The sequence below is a fragment of the Eretmochelys imbricata genome, chromosome 4 (assembly GCF_965152235.1).
Source record: "Eretmochelys imbricata isolate rEreImb1 chromosome 4, rEreImb1.hap1, whole genome shotgun sequence".
NCBI lineage: Eukaryota > Metazoa > Chordata > Testudines > Cheloniidae > Eretmochelys > Eretmochelys imbricata.
This window is the reverse complement of record NC_135575.1, coordinates 15089506-15110589: the sequence shown is the minus strand read 5'-3', so window position 1 is coordinate 15110589 and position 21084 is coordinate 15089506. Positions and strand designations below refer to the sequence as shown.

Below are 21084 nucleotides of genomic sequence, written 5' to 3'. Positions count from 1 at the left end.
AATGGCAGCTACCAAAAATTCTACTGCAATAAATGCGCCTGTATAACAGTTACAGTCCTTATTTACTGTACAAAGCACTGTTGCTGACTGGCTACAGAATTTCTTTCACAGGCTTGGATAAGTTCTTCAGGAACTCTCCACAGCTCTCAGGGATCATGGAAGTCCTGTTAAGGTGTAAAACAAGCCTCCATTTTCCTCAAGCTCCACCTGAGAGCACACTAACTTCCCACAGTTATTCCTGAAAAAGAAGTCAGTTTAGAGCATTCAGGAATCAAAGCAGGAGACCAAATCTCCTGATCTCGGGCTTCTCGGCCTGATGGTAATACAAATAATAAAGAGCCTGATCCAACTCCTATTAAAGTCAATGGTAGTGCTGTCATTTACTGCAACAGAAACAATGTCGGGTCCCAAAAAAGTAAGTGCTGGAATTGTCAACTGCAACGTTGGGAGGCAGTGCTGAAACAAATAGTATTGACTTTCCTCTCTCCCATGGTGCAAAACCATTGTGATCAGAATCCAATGTCTGTTCAACAGAGTGAGGAGGGGAGAAGCTGTAACTTTGTGCCTCACCAATTAAGACTGTTTAGCAAAAGCCAAGATGGGCTGGATATGTGCTAGATAACTGAAGTTACAGAAACTCCTGACAAACATTAATCAGTCATACTGCCCAGATACAGTAAATTTAAGGAGAAAATAGAATAAATGCTGAACAAGTGGGTCTGCTCCAAAAGCACCAGGTGAAAATAGAAATCTGCCACACAGAAGACTCTTTCATTCCTTAGGATTCCTTCACGTTTGAAAATGACACACAACTGTAGACAGTCCTCCTTAGTTACAGCTTGGGTCAACATTTCAGATAAGGACAAGATGAATCTTAATACACAATTTTATTACAATTTTACATATTTTATTGCATATTACAATTTTCAGTGCATTTGTATTTGTTAAGTAATGAACAGTTGTACAAACACTACTTAAAACTTTTAGTATGTACAAAACCTCTGCAATTTTACAAATATACAGCAACCCTTCTCCCCCCACATTGTGTATTTAGAGCTTTCTGAAATGTAGTCGAACATTGAGAATTTACTTTCTCTACGAGAGCAACTGTGAATTTCTGAGGGCCAGATCTGATCACTTTTAACATTGGCAACACTAAATGGACTGCTGACCTGCTACCAAATGTATGGTATCCGTTTCAGATTGGGGAAATTTATGGATCCACAGATAATCACAGCTGCTTATAAATCTTCTCCAGAACGGATTTCTGTTAAATATTATGTGTCTAGATCTCAACAGTGCAAAAACAAATAAAACACACACCACTCCTCTGCAAACTGCCCTTTATATTAATAGTACATATGCTCTACCCAGCTGTTCAGGAAACTAGACCTCTGTCTTTACATAACTGCCATGAAGATGGAGGATAATCTTTTCCCAGAATGGTTCCATAAAAGTCACATAAACCTGGCATTGCTCCATATGTTTACCACAGCTGTTCCTGCTGACACTGCAGAACAGGTGAAGACAGTGGCCTGTTTCCCCCCATCTTTGAGGCTTTCACTTACCAGTTGAATATGTTGTATCTTCCTTTCCTCCTGTGGTTTTGAGGAAGGATAGTTTCAACCTTCATGAAAGGCTGGCTCATTTGCATGATGCAGACACAGAAGCAGGTGATGGATGCTAACTGCCACCAAATTTCGCTGCGATGGAAGTCCATTAACACTTTGGATTTGCATGCGGTCCTTAAAAGATCCCCTGATACAGTATTACTTGTTCAGCTGAATGGTAAAAAAAAGTGGGGCCTAACTTCATGGAATCTCTGTGCTGTGACTAAATGTCAAATGACATCTGGGGCTGACACATGAAGTGGAATGCTATTGCCCCACAGGAGGCATAAAATGACTGATGGTATTATATATAACACACCAAGAGGCCAGCTGGGATAAACAAATGGAGCAACTTGAAGGAATTGCTGTGCGCTTGCATGTCAAAGATGCCCATGGTAAGCCACATCAGAGGAAGCTGAACACAAGAGGAAGACCCAGCGGACAATTAGGATCCTAAGAGCTGGAACTGCCTCTGAAAGTAGGGCTATGAAGGGTTGAATGAATCTGGCCTAACATCAAAAATTCTTATTTTAATTGTGCAAGAAGGGGAATAGGTTTTCAGTTTGAACCTGAACCAGTCAGATTTTGCCCGATGTCATTGCCTTAGTGGAATATTAATTTCAATTTAACATACAAAAATATAAATACTAGGGAAATCTTCTGAACTTATTTCCAATGGACAGAAGTAATATTACTGGACACAAAGGAATTTCCCACTCTTACATTCAGCTGTGCAAATACAGCAAGTGCACACACTATTTGAAAGAGAACACAGATAAACAGTGGTGATTTCCATGGTAGTACCCCCAAAATGCAATTCGGGTTCTGAAGCACAGACTTTCCATAATACAGCCAGCAGCATGGTTAGTATTGCTGCTGACCCTGTAATAATATAAAACCATAAACCTATTTTTAGCTCATAGGTGCCACCTAGAGGCAGTACCATGTTTCCTTTTCTCTTGCTCTGAATGTGATAGAATGCATTTAATACTTAACATTCTCTTATGCTTAAATTGATTCCCAGCTTCCCTTGAAACTAATACAAGGGGTATAAGGCTTCTTCTGTGAAACTTTATGCATTTTAACAGAAGGTAGGAAGCAAGGAAAAAGTATATTACAGTTATACTTTGCAGATATATAATGCTCTTCAATTGTAGCTCTCTAAGCATTTTGCAAAGTTGAGTAAGCATTATTTTCATTTGCTTATTCTAAATATTCTTATCCATGTAAATGTCCAATCCCTCTTTGAATTTTGCAAAGTTCTTGGTCTCAATGACATCCTGTGACAATGAGCTCCAGTCCACTCACGGATTGTGAGAGAGCCTATAATCAGTTTTGGATTCTCTTCATTTTATTCACACTTAATTATGAATCTCTAGTTTTGTTATCTGACCCTTCCCTAAAAACTCACTCATCTTAGGCCAAGAACTTAGCAGTACCATGAGATCAATTGTACTATGTATGTGAATAAGAGTAAGGGTAGGTCTTGCTCCAATTCTAGTCAATGAAAAATCTCCATTGACTTCAGAAAGAGGAGAAATAAACCCTGTAAGCATCGTTGGACAGACCATTCTATTTCTTCCTTTCTATTTTGTAGAGTGCCAAGACCAATATTTCATTTCTTTTCACTGCCTTGTTTTTCTACCCAACAAGACTCAAGCAAGTTACATTGTAAAGTGGGTTATTAAGATATTTAAAAGTACAATTAAAAAATGGATCAAATCTTAATCCTCAATCCTGCACTTACCTGTGTAATTACATGACTAGTTCTATAATGCTTATACTTAAATAGGTGCGTATTTGCAGGATAGGGATCTCTGACTAATCTAATAGAGGCAGGGAGCGTCTTTGGGTTTTTGTACTGCACACTGGCCCTAAAGTAGTAAATAAAATGAGAAATGAGTTCAGGATTTAGATTTATATATTAGAATATATAATCCTATGTGATTTTTATAACTGTACCTATATCAAATCTTTAGGATGAGTAAATAACTCAATGTTACAGCTTATATTTTTAAAGCTGTGTCACTGAATAAACCATAAACTGGTACCAAAAGTTGCAATCTAGTGACAAAAAGAAAACAACTGGGAGTTCAGATAGTACCTGAGCCAGACTCAATCTGCCCACAGACAAGTCTTATTTTCTTTTTTGTAAGTGTAACTGAAAAATTAGACTAAACTGGACCTTGCTGAAAACTCTAGTGTTGCATTTGAGCATCCCAGGCAAACTGTAGGACTGCATTTTTTCCTTGATTACACTAGTTAGCAGTGTTGTGTATACAGTGCTCAAGTTGCTCTGCATTTCTTTGTTGGAAGGAGTAGTTTTACTAGCTGTGACTGGATCTCTGGAAAAGTAGTGTGTTTTCCACAGGTATCAGGGAAGGGGAGAAGTACTTATCACATCTTATATTGCATGCCCAGCAAAGTGGGTGTAAGTGATGGACTGTATCCAGTGATTCAGTGCATCTCCATTCACACTGAGAATAGAAATACAGACATAAATGCTACAGCTAGGTTATGTTTCTGGATGTATTGGAAACAGACACACATCTGCTTTTGTGTCATCATTGCCTTGTTTGGCTATATAGTATATCTACCTAGTTCAAGATATTTGAAAAAAAACCAAGGATGTGTTTGAACAATGGGCCACTTCTGTGCTGAGTAGGGTGCTCGAGAGACCCTAAGTGCCTCCCACAAGGTCAGTCTTTCCCATTTGCCTCAAACATGTTTGCATGTTTATTAGCTTTCTTCAACTCAGTAGTAATGTACTACTAAACAGTTTTAGCTCCCTTTAAAAATGATTACAACTGGGGTCTAAACTAGACTATAAAGGCCACAGTGAGACAAATGTACTTACCTCCTTCTGTAAAGGACTTTGAGATCTACTGATAAGCACTAAAAGAGCTAGGCATTATTCCCATACATCTCACCCAGCACTCGTAAGCTTTGCTGCTGAGTGCAAATTTAGACTTACAATTTCAAAAGCATCCACTGATTTCATTGGGCGTCCAACAAGAGTCACTTTGTGGCTATTTTTTCCAAAGGTGCTGAACTCCCACAGTGGCAGCTGAATTCAGTGAGATGCAGTACTTAGCACCTCCTGGGGGGAAAAAAAGCAAAAAAAGAACACCCCATGCTACATAAGTGCCTCAAAGCTGGACACTTACCATTAGAAGGCAGTTTAGAAAATTTAGTCTTAACCTTCATGTGCTTAACCTTACATGGATGTTGTGAGGGTTGACTGCTATTTGTACAGTCAGGTGAGAACCCCATTACAAAAATTAACACTGTAACTGGCAATATTCTCAGCAGAGGGCAGGGATTTAATAGACCTGGACACTGAGCAACCCTCATTCTGCCACTGGTGGTACCTCTTCTAAGTCATCAGTAAGAACACAGTAGGGAAACTGCCAATTTAGTGCCTGTCTTGTGAATGAAGGATTTCTGTCTGCAAGGCAGTCAATCTACCACTTTACATGGAAGCACTAAATCCACTTCAATTTAATGATAAAGTAAAACTTGTAAGATATTTCTATGTTTTTGGAGCAGGTACGGGGATATTTTATGCTCTCTACAGAGAATGTATTCTAAATGCACATGGAATGTTTATTTCAATTCTGGTGTGGGGGAGTGGAGATTAATAACTCCAAGATTAACAAATTAAACATTTACATTTTTAAACAAAATATTTGAAAAACCTTCCCCATTTACCTGCCAAATCCTGGATTAACACCATCCACAGCTGTATGTGGCAGGAGGCTTTTCAGCCAGTTGGTGAAGCAACAACTGCACTTCTGCATTATCTGAGAAACAGCCAAAGCCACCAGAGCGCCCCGTTCTCTTCGGTATTGGCTAAGGAGTATCAAACAGTCAGCTTGTTTCTCTTCTCTGTACCTGCCTGGAACCCTACTTACTCCTGTCTCCTCCACCAGGTCCACCCACTCGTCTCTAATCATGGAGACAGCAGGCATTTCTTCCCTACAGAACCTAGTTTGAGATTCAGTTTGTTAAAGTTTAATGGGCCAAATACAACACTGATCGTAAGAATTCAGCAAATATGAATTTGTCCCAGTGCTATGACAAACACTGAAAACAGGATTACAAGCAATATGCTGCTTCTTGCTCTGGTTTCAGTAGTTGTGAATTTAGGGTCAAAACCAACATTGAATTCAATAAGCGCCATTTCACTGATTTTAATAAGAGATGAATCCAGCCTTTTGTCATTTATAAAACAAGTTCCTCCCTCTATGCTCTGCTCTTGGGGGGGGTAATCGTGATCTACACTAAAAGATACAAACAAACTGGAAAGATTAGGGCAAACAAGGAGGTCTGATACAAACAGGGAGAAGGAATGGGAGGGAAAGGTAACAAGCATGGAATCCAAGAGTGGCTTTTTTAAAATGCATCCGGTTAGAAGAACAAAAATCTCATTTTTGGGAGAGGGCTGTGAAACTTCAATGGAAAGGGAGTTTAACTTGGAGTATCCATCAGAACAAAGGCACAACTGCCTGCTGATGTATGATTAAAGCAAATCAAGACAAGAACCCACAAAGGAGAAGGGTGTGAGTGCAGACAGCTGTCAGAAAGACTATGTTATGTATTCTTTCGATGTGTGCAGTGAGTAGCCCCAACATCTTCTACATTTGATACTGTGAATTTAATAAATTATCTGAACTGGCTTCCCATATCTGCATCTTTTTGCATTCAATTAAAATAATCATTTCATTTCAATTTTATGTTGTCATAATTAATTCCTCTCTTTATGGACACTGAACTTGAACATTCCACAGTGTGAACATGACATATAAAACAATGGTTTTTTGGTCTTGCAGAGCCGTGTGACATAGTTCTATACAAAGTGAGATCAGTACCTACGACTACTGCCAGAATAATACGCTTTTTCACATGATGCTTTTTTTTAAAAACACAAAGCAGGATAAGTATAATTATCCCCATTTTATACATAGGGAAACTAAAATATGGAGAAATGAAGTGACTTACACAAGGTCATGAGAGCCAAGAACAGAACCCTTGTATCCTGAGTCAAAGTTCTGTACCTGTTCCCCTGGATAGTAGCAGTAAACCTTTCCTCATGCTGTGTAAATCCACAGATTCCTATCTTATTTCAGATTAGTTTGCTGACACTGCAAACGAGTGGGCAATTAATCCACCTTTGTAGTTTCACAAAAACACCATCTCAGTTGTCAGTAGAACTTTCCCATGGGCCAACAGATTGACAACATGTGGTCAACTACTGAATCTGAACCTGAACCAGAACAAGTGTCTGAGAGAAGAGATCTAGCACACCATTACTAACCCAGTGACCCATTCAGTCTTCAAGTAAAGCTACATGTTGCTGTTCACTAGCCTGCAGTTAAGATCAGACTCAGTGTAAATAGCAGAGCTACATCAGCCACAATTTTAACATCCAGCTTCATTCTGTATTACCAAAAAAGGAAAGAAGCTGCTATTAATTGGACACAACTTACAAAAATACCACATGAACTAAAAAAATCCCAACAATTTTGCACTGCACCAAGAAGTTAGTACAATTACCCTTCTTGATGTCAGAGACAACCATTGTTTTATTAGGAAAAATACAATCCCAACAACAGCCTTTCACATTCTAACTGTTTCAAGGAGACACCCAGGGCTTGTCTACACTACTGCTTAAGTTGATGCCACTTACGTCACTCGGGGATGTGAAAAAGCCACCCCCTGAGCGACATAAGTTACATCGACTTAAAGCAGTGTCCACTCTGCGCTATGTTGGCGGGAGACGCTCTCCCGTCAGCAAGGAGTTTCTTCACCAGGTGCGCTACAGCAGTACAGCTGCATCAGTGCCACTGTGCTGATGTAGTGTGGTAGCATACACTTGCCCCTATATTAAATAGGTACATTTCAAAACAATATGACTTCTGAATTACTCAAGTTGCCTGTATAGGGTAGTGCTTCCACCAGTGCAAAATGAATCACTTTTTTAAAAAGTACTTAGCATAAAAGGCAGAGACTATATCCCTATAAGGAGTGTCTGAGTCAGACTTGGTCCTCGGTATGTGGCAGAGTCGACGAAAAGTTGGAGAGCGCAGTAGCAGGTTGTGTGAGAGTCCCATGAAGCTGGAGGATAACCAGTACAAAGCCATGGACTGCAAGGAGAGAGGAACACAGCATTCAGCAACCCAAAAGGCAATAAAAGCACTGCAATTCCAGTAGCTTTTCACAAACTACAATAATTGATTATTTCTTATTAAGAAAGTCAACTCTCCTACATATGCACCCTTAAATAAATAGCTGCGGTTAAGCAATGCTTCCATTACAAACCCTATTTTTCAGGGTTTCTAAACTCTACTGTAAAAATGTGATCTATGCTAAAATTTGACAAAACTACAGAACCCACTGTTTTAAATTCATATTTAAACTTTTTTCCTCTTTTAGTCTAAATAGGCTTGATAAGCCCATCTATGTACAAGAATCTCTTAACCCCTTCAAACACACCATTAAACATGCATTTCTTCACATACAAATCTACTCTAAAAACATTTTCAAGATTCTCTTATGGAAAATTCTGCAAATCTAAATTATAGGTTGTTCATATCTTACAGTAAATAAACCTTTTATGCAACGTCATCTGTCTCTAGTTACATGAACATGGTTTGCCTTTCAATTCACAAGGTCAACCCAAATATAGACCAACTGCAGATATTTTCTAAAACTCAACTTTTAAAAAATGATGTTAGCAACAATGAGTTTGTGGGCTCTTTCTTTTTAGTATTTGGCAAAAATACTAGAAAGCAGCTACTTTTAATTTAAAAAAACAACAACCCACATTGAACATGTACCATAGTATAAACACCATGTAAAAATCTCATTTATTCCAGTAAAAGTTTGCATAGTAGGATTTAGATCAACCTACTGTCAATAGGCTATTTAATAGAATAGTTATTTGGATTCTAACAGTGTAATCATAAAAATACACATTATATGCAAAATAATTAAAACAAAACCAAATTTTAAAAACCCCATTCCACTGACAGCTTGATCTTGTTTCTTATTTTCTCTATCAACCTCTTTTCTATAGTGATGCCAGTCTTAGTAACTACTTTGTGTCCTCTCTGCCATGCAATGAGTAACACTCAGCTCCAGTATCACTTCCAGGAGACCCAAAAAACACCACATCACATTTGTTTGTTTAACATTTGAAGTCAACTGCTTCCATGGGTCTCCCAGCCTATCTTTCTGCTAGGGGATTTCTCATGATGGCCTATCTTGTCTTATCTATGTCTGTCTTATAGATTGTAAGCTCCTTGGAGCACGTTACTTTTACTGTGTCTCATATATTATGAAATGTGCAGCGCTTGTAACAACGCACATAACACTTTCGGAAGACCCTAGAGGCTGCATCTAATGTGATGTAAGTGCAAACAGCACCTTTCCCGTATGCAATATTGAACGGTGACCCTTATAGATTACAAATCCTCCACACACTACTACTTGAGTGAAGTCATTGCTATTAAAATGGTATGAAGTGTAATATCAAGTATGGTCCACCATATAGATCATGCACTTGGGCGGCACTTAGAGCACCATGAACCAAGTCTGGCCAACACAGGCACGGACTAATGCAAAGTCTCACATACTACACACGATTATGTTTTGTACTTACTGAAGGTACAGTTGCAGCAATAGGAATCATCAGTATTGACAGGCCTCGAATGAAGTTGGTAGCGTACTTCTGGAACCTGGACAGTTCAAGTTTTCGCAGAGCAAAGATCTGAAAAGGCAAAAACAAAAGAAAACAACATACACACACCAGAGAAAGATTTTTTTTTTTTTTTTTTTTAATACAAGGGAAGTTAAACATGCACAGTCAATGTTAGAACAGGTTTGTTCCACCCAAATATTCTTTTCACATTCTTTTCATTTATTAGGAGGCTCAAATCAAGTATATTTAAAACGTTCATAAATTCCTTCCTTTAATTTGTTTGGTGCCTTACAGTTAATACTCAATCCTTTCCTGGCAGATTTTATACCAAGACTAAGAGTCATCCACCTAAAACATTTTAAGAGAACATTATTTCACAAGAGAATAGCTTGTGCACATTGAATAAGCCTCCAGCACCTGTTCCTCAAGCACAGTCCTCTGAGAGATGGCTACTGAGAAGATATGGACCATTATCCCCAACCTGCTTAATGAGTAATTGAACGGAAGCAAAACATGTATAGGCAAACCATGACTTTCATTTTGCAAAACTGTCCTAATCCACATTACTTGGAAAAAATAAAACAGAACAAGAATGAAATCAAGACACATAAAGGCAATGAGGAGGACTGTGATAGATAACAGAGAGAGATTAAATAGTAACTATTTCTGCTGAGATTTGCAAAAGAGCAAGAACATGGGGTATCAAGATTCCTTTACATATTTTATTCTTAATATACATAAGCATTCTCATTCTTATTCCAAAAAATTCAGTATATCAACAAAAATTTATAATGAAGCCTGGTTTAATGTGTAAGCCACTTTTCTTTCCTTTCAATTGTTATTTTATTTTCTGTTTGATCCTGCCTCCCCCAACAATGAAGGGGCATCTTTGGACTCATCAAGAAAGCCAAAAAGAGACCACAGACTTGTGTGTGTAGTGCCCCAATATCTATGAACTTCTGTTGTATGTGTAGGACATATTCCTGCTTATGATGTAACAAATTTATAAAAAAAGCTTGAGTTCAAAATTAGTGAAACATTCTTGATTTTACACTTCTTTTAACATGTCTTCTCAAATACATGTACTATGCAATGTTTACTAGCTTTAATTATGAAAGAGACAAAAGGTTTATCTGTCAAAAATAACTGAAAACTCTTTACTTTCTATTTTTAAAGTGATGAATGTTGTTTTTTTTTTTTTTTTTTTTTTTTACAATACAATGTGAGTTCTCAATGTTGGGACAGCATACTTCTCAGGAGTGGAAGTAAACTTTCTTTACTACTAGATAGGTTTTCAGTCATTAATCAAAGAAGAACCAGAATGTATAAATATAGAAACTGCACAATACTTGCTCATTTGGAAAATGGGTTCAAATAGTTAAGTGCTGAGATGCACTGGCTAATCTTGATGACACAGATTCATAGATACTAAGGTCAGAAGGGACCATTATGATCATCTAGTCCAACCTCCTGCACAATGCAGGCCACAGAATCTCACCCACCCACTCCTGCGAAAAACCTCTCACCTATGTCTGAGCTATTGAAGTCCTCAAATCGTGGTTTAAATACTTCAAGGAGCAGATAATCCTCCAGCAAGTGTCCCATGCCCCATGCTACAGAGGAAGGCGAAAAACCTCCAGGGCCTCTTCCAATCTGCCCTGGAGGAAAATTCCTTCCCAACCCCAAATATGGCGATCAGCTAAACCCTGAGCATATGGGCAAGATTCACCAGCCAGATACTACAGAAAATTCTTTCCTGGGTAACTCAGATCCCATCCCATCCCAGGCCATTAGGTCTATTTACCATGAATATTTAAACATCAATTAATTACCAAAATCATGTTATCCCATCATACCATCTCCTCCATAAACTTATCGAGTTTAATCTTAAAGCCAGATAGATCTTTTGTCCCCACTGCTTCCCTTGGAAGGCTATTCCAAAACTTCACTCCTCTGATGGTTAGAAACCTGTGTCTAATTTCAAGTCTAAACTTCCCAATGACCAGTTTATATCCATTTGTTCTTGTGTCCACATTGGTACTGAGTTTAAATAATCCCTCTCCGCTATTTATCCCTCTGATACATTTATAGAGAGCAATCATATCTCCCCTCAACCTTCTTCTGGTTAGGCTAAACAAGCCAAGCTCCTTGAGTCTCCTTTCATAAGACAAGTTTTCCATTCCTCGGATCATCCTAGTAGCCCTTCTCTGTACCTGTTCCAGTTTGAATTCATCCTTCTTAAACATGGGAGACCAGAACTGCAAACAGTATTCCAAGTGAGGTCTCACCAGTGCCTTGTATAACAGTACTAAAACCTCCTTATCTCTACTGGAAATACCTCTCCTGATGCATCCCAAGACCACATTAGCTTTTTTCACGGCCACATCACATTGGTGGCTCATAGTCATCCTATGATCAACCAACGCTCCAAGGTCCTTCTCCTCCTCCGTTACTTCTAATTGATGCGTCCCCAGCGTATAACTAAAATTCTTGTTATTAATCCCTAAATGCATAACCTTACACTTCTCACTATTAAATTTCATCCTATTACTATTACTCCAGTTTACAAGGTCGTCCAGATCCTCCTGTATGATATCCCGGTCCTTCTCTAAATTGGCAATACCTCCCAGCTTTGTATCATTCGCAAACTTTATTAGCACACTCCCATTTTTTGTGCCGTGGTCAATATAATAATATCTATAAGAGGTTCCAGTTTCTCCATTCCTTTGCTTTCTTAAAATAACAATAAAGCACTTTTTCTCAATCACTATTTTAAACTTAATAGTTTTAAGTAGTTTGCTTTTATCAAGTTTTCAGCTCATTTAGAATCATACCTACTGTACCCACAATCATCACTTACAATACATGAGAAGTGGAACTACATCACTCTAACAAGGAAAAGAAAGCCACCAGTAATGCAGCCCACAGGAATGTATTATTCACACACCAAAACCTTAACCTTTATAAGCTGCAGTGTTAATAAAATGCAGTACGCTAATTAAAGTATTCTCACAGGAATCACTCTGGAGTGAAGAGTAAACTTTTCTGAGGTTAACCTACTTAAAATCCGTTTCTGAAATGCCACATTAGAATTTATCAGCAATTACAATGTGCAGGACCCATAGGACCTCAACCTTGAAACAATTATACAGTTTTTCCCTTCTAGATCATGAATTAAGGTGCATATTTATAATCAGAAGCTGCCATGGTATTTTTACACTTTGTAAGGTAGTCGTGAACCGGTCCTAACTTTATAGAAAGAATTATAATTTTTACAATGGTCCAACATTCACCACCAACATACCTCCACTATCAGCAAATTGAGGAGCCCAAGTGAGACTGGCAAAATCCATGTAGTATCTGGTACAGTAAGGTCTGTAAACCACAGGGTTCCACCTGTCGACAGCTGTTCCTGAACTGCAAGGACTGTTTAAAATACATATATATATTTAGTATGTCTTGCTCCTTAAAGTCAGTCAAAATTATGCATAGTTTTGCTTTTAAATTGGACTTTCAAAGTAAACATTTTTGTTATTCTGTGGCAATCCATTTTTTTGTGTGCACACATGCGTGCCAACTGGCAATTTTATCATCCTTCCTCTCCTTCAGAACCAAGGCAAGGAACTGATGTAATGAAATATATAAATCCCAAGTAGGAAAGCTCCTTCCCCTGCCCGGTAGTAGCATAAACTCACATTCAAGTCTTACTCACAATCAAACATATATACATTTGGACATTTGAAAACTGTACTACTTATAGACTGTGAAATGACTACAAGACAAAATCCACTATATGATATAAAGGAGATACAGAAATCAAAGAATTCCAAACAGTGGATTTGAGAGAATGTTGTATTTATCACTGACTTAAAAAACTGGTTCTTACAAAGCATCAGTTGGAAATTCACTTTGCAAACACAAATTATTAGTTTCTCTTTATGTATATAATGATTTATTTAAAAAAAACCTTTTAATCCGAAAGATTAAAAAGTGAAGGCAGTCTGCCATCTAACAAGAAAAGGAAATTATTAGTGAGAACTGCAGGCTGATAGGATTTGGGGCAAACAGATGATGAAAAATAACTTGTTCTGAATCTTCTGTCCCTAACCGCAAAAATTTTATAACAATAAAAAAATGTCCTAATAGTAGCTAAACTTTATTGGGCTAAATGACTAGTTATTTATTATAATTATCATATTTAGCAATTTAAACAATGTCATGTGCCAGAGGAACAGAAACATTACAATTATTTTTAAGATCTGCCCACTGAAGTTGAAAAGTCTCTCTCATATGGGGGATGCCATTAAAGACACAATATTCACCAATGCAGGAACTCGCAGTGACCAAAGTACTTTGTTAGACTTGAAATACAAGATATCATGGTATTTTAATCAAACGCAAAAGTGTCAAATGTTAGGTTAATGCTGTATATCATAATCTAGTTTTTAAATGGTCAAAACACCAATACTGCAGATAGCATAAAATAAAATATCATCTTGATGAACACATTTTATTTTATTTAAAGTTAAGGCTTTATAATGAAAGAAAACCCCACAGTTTAATTTTAAGCATACTGTTGCGTTAGTATCTTTACATACTAAGTATGACTTCTATTACTTTGGCTTGCAAAGCACACAAAATAATTTAGTGCCCAAGGAGCAGACCGAACATGTTTTAGATTGTTCCTAGAGCTCAAATTCCAGCACTGCTGTTAACTGATCATCCCATGCATCCCACTTTGCTCTTTCAGCTCAGAGCTGCACTATAGTGCAGCATAGAAATATCCTTACAGGCACGGCTGGCAAATTAACAGAAAGGTTATTTTGTGGCTATGGATGCACTGAGTTCCTGATCTACCAGAACAATTCGGGGTGCAAAAAGTACAGGAATAGGCCAGTGGTAGGCTTCTGGATTACATGGACCAATGGCATAGCATCTAGTCTTACAAATACAGTATTATTTGTATTAGTCACTTAGCTGTGTTTGGGCTATTTTTTCAACAATCTTACATCTCAAACTCAACAACTCAAATTCTTAAATTTAAAACCAAATTATGTTTGTAAACATTGTAACTGGAGAAGTGTATTTATCAAAACAGATGTATATTTTCAGTACAACTGTTCACAATGATCACCTTCTGAGTCTGCTGCACCTACGCTGCAGTTACGCAAAGCTATGGAAACAAACACCCACACTGGAATCTGTATCCACATCAACAGACTGGCCTTGAAGGGGTGGCAGTTGTCTCGAACATACAACTCTGAAACAATCCTTCCTAGATTCTTCCTGAAGTGGAACCTGATTGGAAAACAAAACAAAACTCCTTGTAATAGAACTTCTCAAATTCTAAAATAATAAACCATAGGTTGCATATCACACTTAGTTCATTTCAAATATTGCACTGGAATACCAGGTGAATGAAGTCAAACCAGGGAGTTCTTCCTTTATGGCCTGAGACAGCCTTCCAGTTGTTGTCTGCCAATCACCTCCAATCTCACCCTTCAAACCCTTTTTTCTGTGGGCTTCTAATGTTAACCTCTTCACCATCACTGTTTCCTAGCAATACTGTTCGATGTCTTATTCTGTGTGCTGTATTTATCTGATTTAAGACTACAAGCTCCTCAGAGTACAGACCACAGGCCAGATTCTCAGACTGCACTCTGTCCCATTTACATCACTCTGACAGTGCAAAGGAGATGGAGCTACCATACCAGGACAGCTGGGGATTCCTCTTGCATGAGGGAATCACTGGATGTACTAAAGCTGACACAGCCAGGTCCTGCCATCCCCTCCTAAGAAAGATTTAGAAACCATAGCTATGGGTCAAATCTTGGTCCCACTGAAGTCAACAACTAAACCCAGACTGACTTCAGTGGAAACAGGAATTGGCCTTATAAGTTTTAGACCATTACAGATTCAGTGCTTCAAATGAGCATATTCCCTAAATGTTTATGTAAATAACACAGAAAAGTTTTATATAAAATAGTAAGTCAGAATCCATTATTTTAGTGTCAGATTTGTAGAGCCTTTTTATATATACATATTGCCATCATCTTTATATATGCCTCTTATTTTCAGCCCAAGTGGATTTGTAAGATACTGTACAATTATTATCTTACCTAGCAACCTTTTCAGACCAACCCAGTTGCTTCCCACGAATTGAAACTTCATAGCGAAGACGCTTAGCTAGGTTTTCTATTTCAGGCTGCAAATTTTCCAGCTAGCTAAAGAAAAGGAAGAAATGATTATACACCAAAATAAAAGAGTATCATCTGCAACCAGTCTCTCTACCCCATATCTTCTTGTATGTGTACTGTAAAGTGAAATGCATGCATCTGTGGGTGCTTGTTGCCTGCAAATATGTTGGACTTTTGAGGACCTTGAGTGAGAATGCCAAAGTATTTCTAACAAAAACAAATAATGAAACATCAATCTTTCCAGGTGAGATGCAATCAACATTTGTACCTATGTTTTTTATTACAATTCATTATAGGTTTTTAGGTATATAAAAGGGTCTGTACACAATTGTTTTACAAAAAACACTGTGGTGGAACCCCCTCACCCATGTTTTGAACAGTCTTATAAGATATGATTATGCAGCTACTGATGTCAATAGCAAAAATCTCATTTAATTCAATAGGATCAGGCCCGGGATGTGGCACTGAAAATGGAGCATTACATTTTTGCAGTCAATACGCAAAATACGCAGTCAAGATACAAGTATGAAGAAGTACTGGTAAGAGAATTTGTAATATTTGTGACTAAACATGAAATTAATATATTTGTTCTTAGAGAACTCCTGATTGTGAACAAGGCAAAATACACAAATGGTACAGAGAGCTGTATAGGATACAAGGACTATATCACAGTTGGCATGATTCATCTCTACTACTCAATAGCTTTTTAAAAAGTAGAAAAGATGGCCACAACATACCATACTTATTTTGATATAGAGAATCATGTGACAACTAGTTAGCAAGGTCAAAATAGACTGTATGGCTTACTACCATTCAGATGTATTACTACACATCATCTCTTTATAAAACCACACTAGAGGATTACCTCCTCTGTATTTGTGGTTGGTATAAAATGAGTCTGCCATACCTGCATTATAACTGGTTCAGTATATACACAGACATGTAGTGCCAATAACTAACACCACCAGTTTAAAGTTACTTTATTTGTCCGAAAAAAAGAGTTATGCCTGAAGTCATTCTATATGGTGAAATCAAAACTACTATTTTCTGTCCATTTTCTCAAGCCTCACCAGTAGCAAAATGCAAACAGGAAAAAGATTTCCTGGCCTGGATTTCCTGCCACACTTTTGCTCTTACTATTTTGGACTCTCCTGAGAAAGACACTGAGTTTTAGTAATACTCCACCCTTATTCAGTGCTTTGAAAATGTAAATTCCCAACTAAATAAGGAGTGTTGCAGCCACAAAGGATGTGCTATTGATATTCACCGCCGAGCTAATTAAAATAAAATAAAAACCTAACCAGAAATCAATGTACCACAAAGGACTGTGTTAGGCTGAGTCTGTTAAATCTGCAACATTACAAACAATATCTACAGAAAATTTTACTGCACTCTTTGCCAGTGATTACACTTATTTCAATTCCACATTAGCTGAACCACTACTGCAGGTGTGGCCAACCTGTGGCTCCGGAGCCACATGTGGCTCTTCAGAGGTTAATATAGGGCTCCTTGTATAGGCACCAACTCTTGGGCTGGAGCTACAGGGGTCAACTTTCCAATGTGCCGGGGGTGCTCATTGCTCAACCCCGGCTCTGCCACAGGCCCTGCCCTCACTCCATCCCTTCCCCTTGAGCCGGCCATGCCGTCACTCCTCCCCCCTAAAAAGCCTCCTGCATACCATGAAATAGCTGATCGAGAGGTGCGGGGAGGGAGGGAGAGGTGCTGATCTGCTGGGGCTGCAGGTGGGGCGGGGGGGGGGAGAGCTGACAGGGGCCTGCTGACATATTACTGTGGCTCTTTGACAATGTACATTGGTAAATTCTGGCTCCTTCTCAGGCTCAAATTGGCCATCCCTGCACTACTGGATGTAACCCTCCAGCAGCTCTGGTTTTGGCACTACTTTTTGCATTCTAAGTGCATTATTACAAAGCAATTGCCTCATATTAAATTGAAACTAATAAAATACTTGGCATTTTCACAATGCTTTTTTATCCTGATTTCCTGAAATACTTTACAAAGGAGGGGAAAGTATTCTCTCACATCTTGTAGACAGGAACACACAGAATAAAAGCAAACTTGATTAAATACAGCCTCTTTACTCAAATAAAACATGGCTGTAGTAATTCTAGGGTTGCAAAGGATTCTGCAACTCTTTAGCAGTGAAGCATTTGACTGCAACCACTACTGCTGACACACTGTCTACTCTCTTTAGTGCAATAAATACCAAAAGGTATATTATCTTGTGATTCAAAAGGCTTCACCTGCAACACTTTACTGTGATTTTGTTAGGTTTCAAACTATAAAATATTTTAACAAGCCAGCACTTGGTTGGTTTGCAGGCCTCTGGGGAACATCAGTGGTGTTGAAAGAGTTGTGTAAATGATTCATATCATCCTAATGGCTTACCAAAAACATATTCAACAGTGGAGACACTTAACTAGGTTTTCATTTTTACACACTAAGAAAATTAAACATAATGAGTTGTGATTCTTCATAGAGTAGTAATTATGTGTAGTACCTGGTTTAAGCCTTTTATAATTGTACATTTTAGTTTTAAATGTACACAGCATTTCATGCTATAACATGTTACATATACGTAATAAATGCTATAGAATAAAATGGATTAGACTGTATTGTGTGCAGAATATACATCAGGCAGCATATCTAGTATTTCGAAGCGCTGAACTCTTGTCTACAAAAGGGCATCCACCAAGGCAGCTGAGCTAGAGGTAGCACTGGTGGGAATATTTTGTTAAAATTAATGTGGACACAGCCAGAAAGCACTTATGTGTTAATACTGTCTAGGCTATGTCAGTCTTAACTCTGTTCCTGAGCAGTGGCACAGATCACATTAGATTACAGTGCGACATCACTACTTTAGTTACACTCTCCCAACACATCATGTGACACTGCAACATGGTGGGGTACATGACAGCTGGTCTGCAACAGAGCCACGCAGCTCTGTAAGCACAGGGTACCTGCAGGCATGAAGCCAGCAACCATGAGGAAACTCTCAGCAAGTTTCCTTGGCTACACAGGTTGCCAAGCCCCTCACTAGCAAAGGAGGTTATCTTCTGTTTTCCAGCTAAGCACTACAGTAATACACAGACCCAGGAGGAGGGAGAAGAATCATTCTCCTTAACCTCTGAGGAGAGCACAGGAAGCAATGGGCTTAAATCGGTTTAGGCTGAAGATTAGGAAAAAACCCCGTCAGGGTGGCTAAGCCCTGGAATAAATTGCCGAGGGAGGCTGTGGAATCTCCGTCACTGGGGCTTTTTCACAGCCGGTTGGACAAGCACCGGCCGGGGGGGGGGGGCAGCAGGGCTCACCACCGCCTCCCCCCGCGCCCCCAGGTGCCCGCGCGGGACAGCGGAAGGTGGGACCGGGGCACCCCACGTCCCGCTCGGCCCCCGCGGACCTCGGACCCACCTTGGCCAGGACGTGGCCCTGGTGCGCGGCCAGCGGCAGGGTGAGGCCGGTGCGCAGGGCGGCGCCGGCGCACACGATGCTGAGCCACCAGGGCAGCCCGGTGCCCGCCTGCAGCGCCACCAGCCCGCTCTCCGCCCAGCGCACGGCGGCCGACTCCGCCAGCGCCTCGTACAAACCGCCCGGGCTCGCGCTGGGCAGGGAGGCGGCGCCGGCGCGCGACCCCCAGCCGGGCGGCAGCAGGAGCCGCTGGCGGAGCGGCCTCGGCAGCTCCCGCCCCACGCGCCGGCAGCACCACATCCCGGCAACGGCCGGGCGCGCGCCAAGAGTCCCCGCGGCCCGTAGGTTGCGGGGCGGGGGGGGCGGCGACCCAGCGCGTCCTTCTCCCGCGCGCGCCCCGAACTCTCCGGCTCTCACCCCGGAAGGCACGCGGCAGTCGTTTCCGGCCGGCCACCGAGCGGGCGACTGAGGCCGCGGCCTAGAGCGCCCCCTCCCCGCCCGCGCGCGCAGCTGCGGGAGGGTGGGAGAGGCGCCATGTTGGAGTAGGGCGGGTTTTGCGCGGAGTCAGACCCCGCTCCGCCTACGCTGGAGACCGTTGGAAGAAGGGGGAGGGGGGGCATGGCTTGTGAGGACGTGGGGATGGGACTGGGCAGGGAACGGAGGAGGCCAGGCTTGTGGAGCGGGCCAGCATGGGGGGAGGGGGCTTTGAAGGTATTTCGGGTCAGGCTGAGGCTGGAGCGCGGGCTGCAGTGTCAGGTGTGGGAACCAAGGTCGCTGAGGCCAGTGGGGAGCTCTCAGTATTACTGGGATCTGCTCTCCTAGTGGAAAGGTGTCAAGCAGGCCCTGAGGCCGACCCTGTGCTAAGGCATCTGTCCTCCTGGATCCGGGGTCTGCCTCCCTTCCCTTGTGAGGTATTTGGGCCTCTTTGCGTTTGTATGATTCACTCACACGTCGGCTGGAGGGAGTCCCAACATCATCATCATGCAAAACTGAGGGTGGGAGGGGTGTATGAGGAGATAGAAAACCTCCTGCTGCAGGCACCACAAGGAATTGTACCGGTGCCTGCTGAGCCAGTCCGCCTTTGGGTTCAGGTGCCCGTTGATGTGGATCGCTCTGAGGGAAATGCGGAACTGTTCTGCTCACCTTGTTATTTCCACGTGTAGTGCCAGACACCTAGTTCCCCCATGGTTGTTTAAATACTCCTCTATAGGCTTATTGTCTGATTGAACCAGGATGTAGGTCCCCCTTAGGGTCGAGCCTGGAACCCTGGCAGAGCTAACCTGACATCTCTCAGCTCCCCAGAGGGCCTTGGTATGTGTCGTAAGGACGAAAGGATTTGGAAGGCAGAGGAGCATGGCTTTGTGGATGCTGTCGTGGACTGACCACTGTTAAAGGAGTTGAACACCTGTGCTGGAACCCATACTTGATTTTTCATGTGCTGCATGGAGTCCTATATCTTTCATATGAAAGTTTGAAGACTTCTGATGCATGCTTGTGCCAGTGGAGTGATCCCTATGCACAGCACTAGGAGTCCTTGCAGTTGGAGGCATAGTGCCTCCTGGGGCTCTGGAGCAAAAAAATAAATTCCTGGGTAAAACCAAATAACTTTTCTTGGCACTGAAGATGAAGCCTTGCACATGGAGGAGATTCCAAATCCAAGATGTAGCCTCGAGCACTGCTGACAGTGATGGAGCTCTGATCAGGATGTTGTCCAGGAAGGGATACAGGTGAGTTCCCTGTGACCTGAGTCTGACTTTTACCACGACCAACATCATTGTAAAAACCCTGGGGGCCAAGGACAGGCCAAATGGGAGTGTTAGGAACTGATACTGTCTCCTGCCGTATGCAAACCTCAGAAGTCTGTGGTGGCATGGTCTGATGGGGATGTGGAGATAAGATTCCACTAGATCTACTGAAGTCAAGAAGCCCCCTGGGACAAGGATGACATTGTAGAGCCTTGGTCTCCATCTGTAACTTTGTTTTCTTCATCCACTTGTTAAGCTTTTTGAGGTCAAGAATGGCTCTGATACATCCCTCCATTCCCTCACTGTTGCATAATGAAGATGTAGAACCCACAGAACCTTTCTTCTGAGAGAAGGCATTCTATCACTTCCATATCCAGAAGAAATATTTCCTCCTGGATTAGATT

At 40.7% G+C, this 21084-nt stretch overlaps 1 protein-coding gene across 1 annotated transcript; it reads right to left on the bottom strand.

The window, feature by feature from the left end:
- Positions 1-872: 872 nt before the first annotated feature.
- COX18 (cytochrome c oxidase assembly factor COX18) lies at positions 873-19286 on the bottom strand. Its single transcript, XM_077814890.1, has 6 exons — positions 18939-19286; positions 15432-15532; positions 14447-14610; positions 12617-12738; positions 9274-9381; positions 873-7756 (listed from the first exon to the last, which is right to left on the bottom strand). The coding sequence occupies exons 1-6, from the start codon at positions 19233-19235 to the stop codon at positions 7583-7585; spliced, it is 966 nt and encodes a 321-aa protein (XP_077671016.1). The 5' UTR covers positions 19236-19286; the 3' UTR covers positions 873-7582.
- Between the last annotated feature and the right edge of the window lie 1798 nt (positions 19287-21084).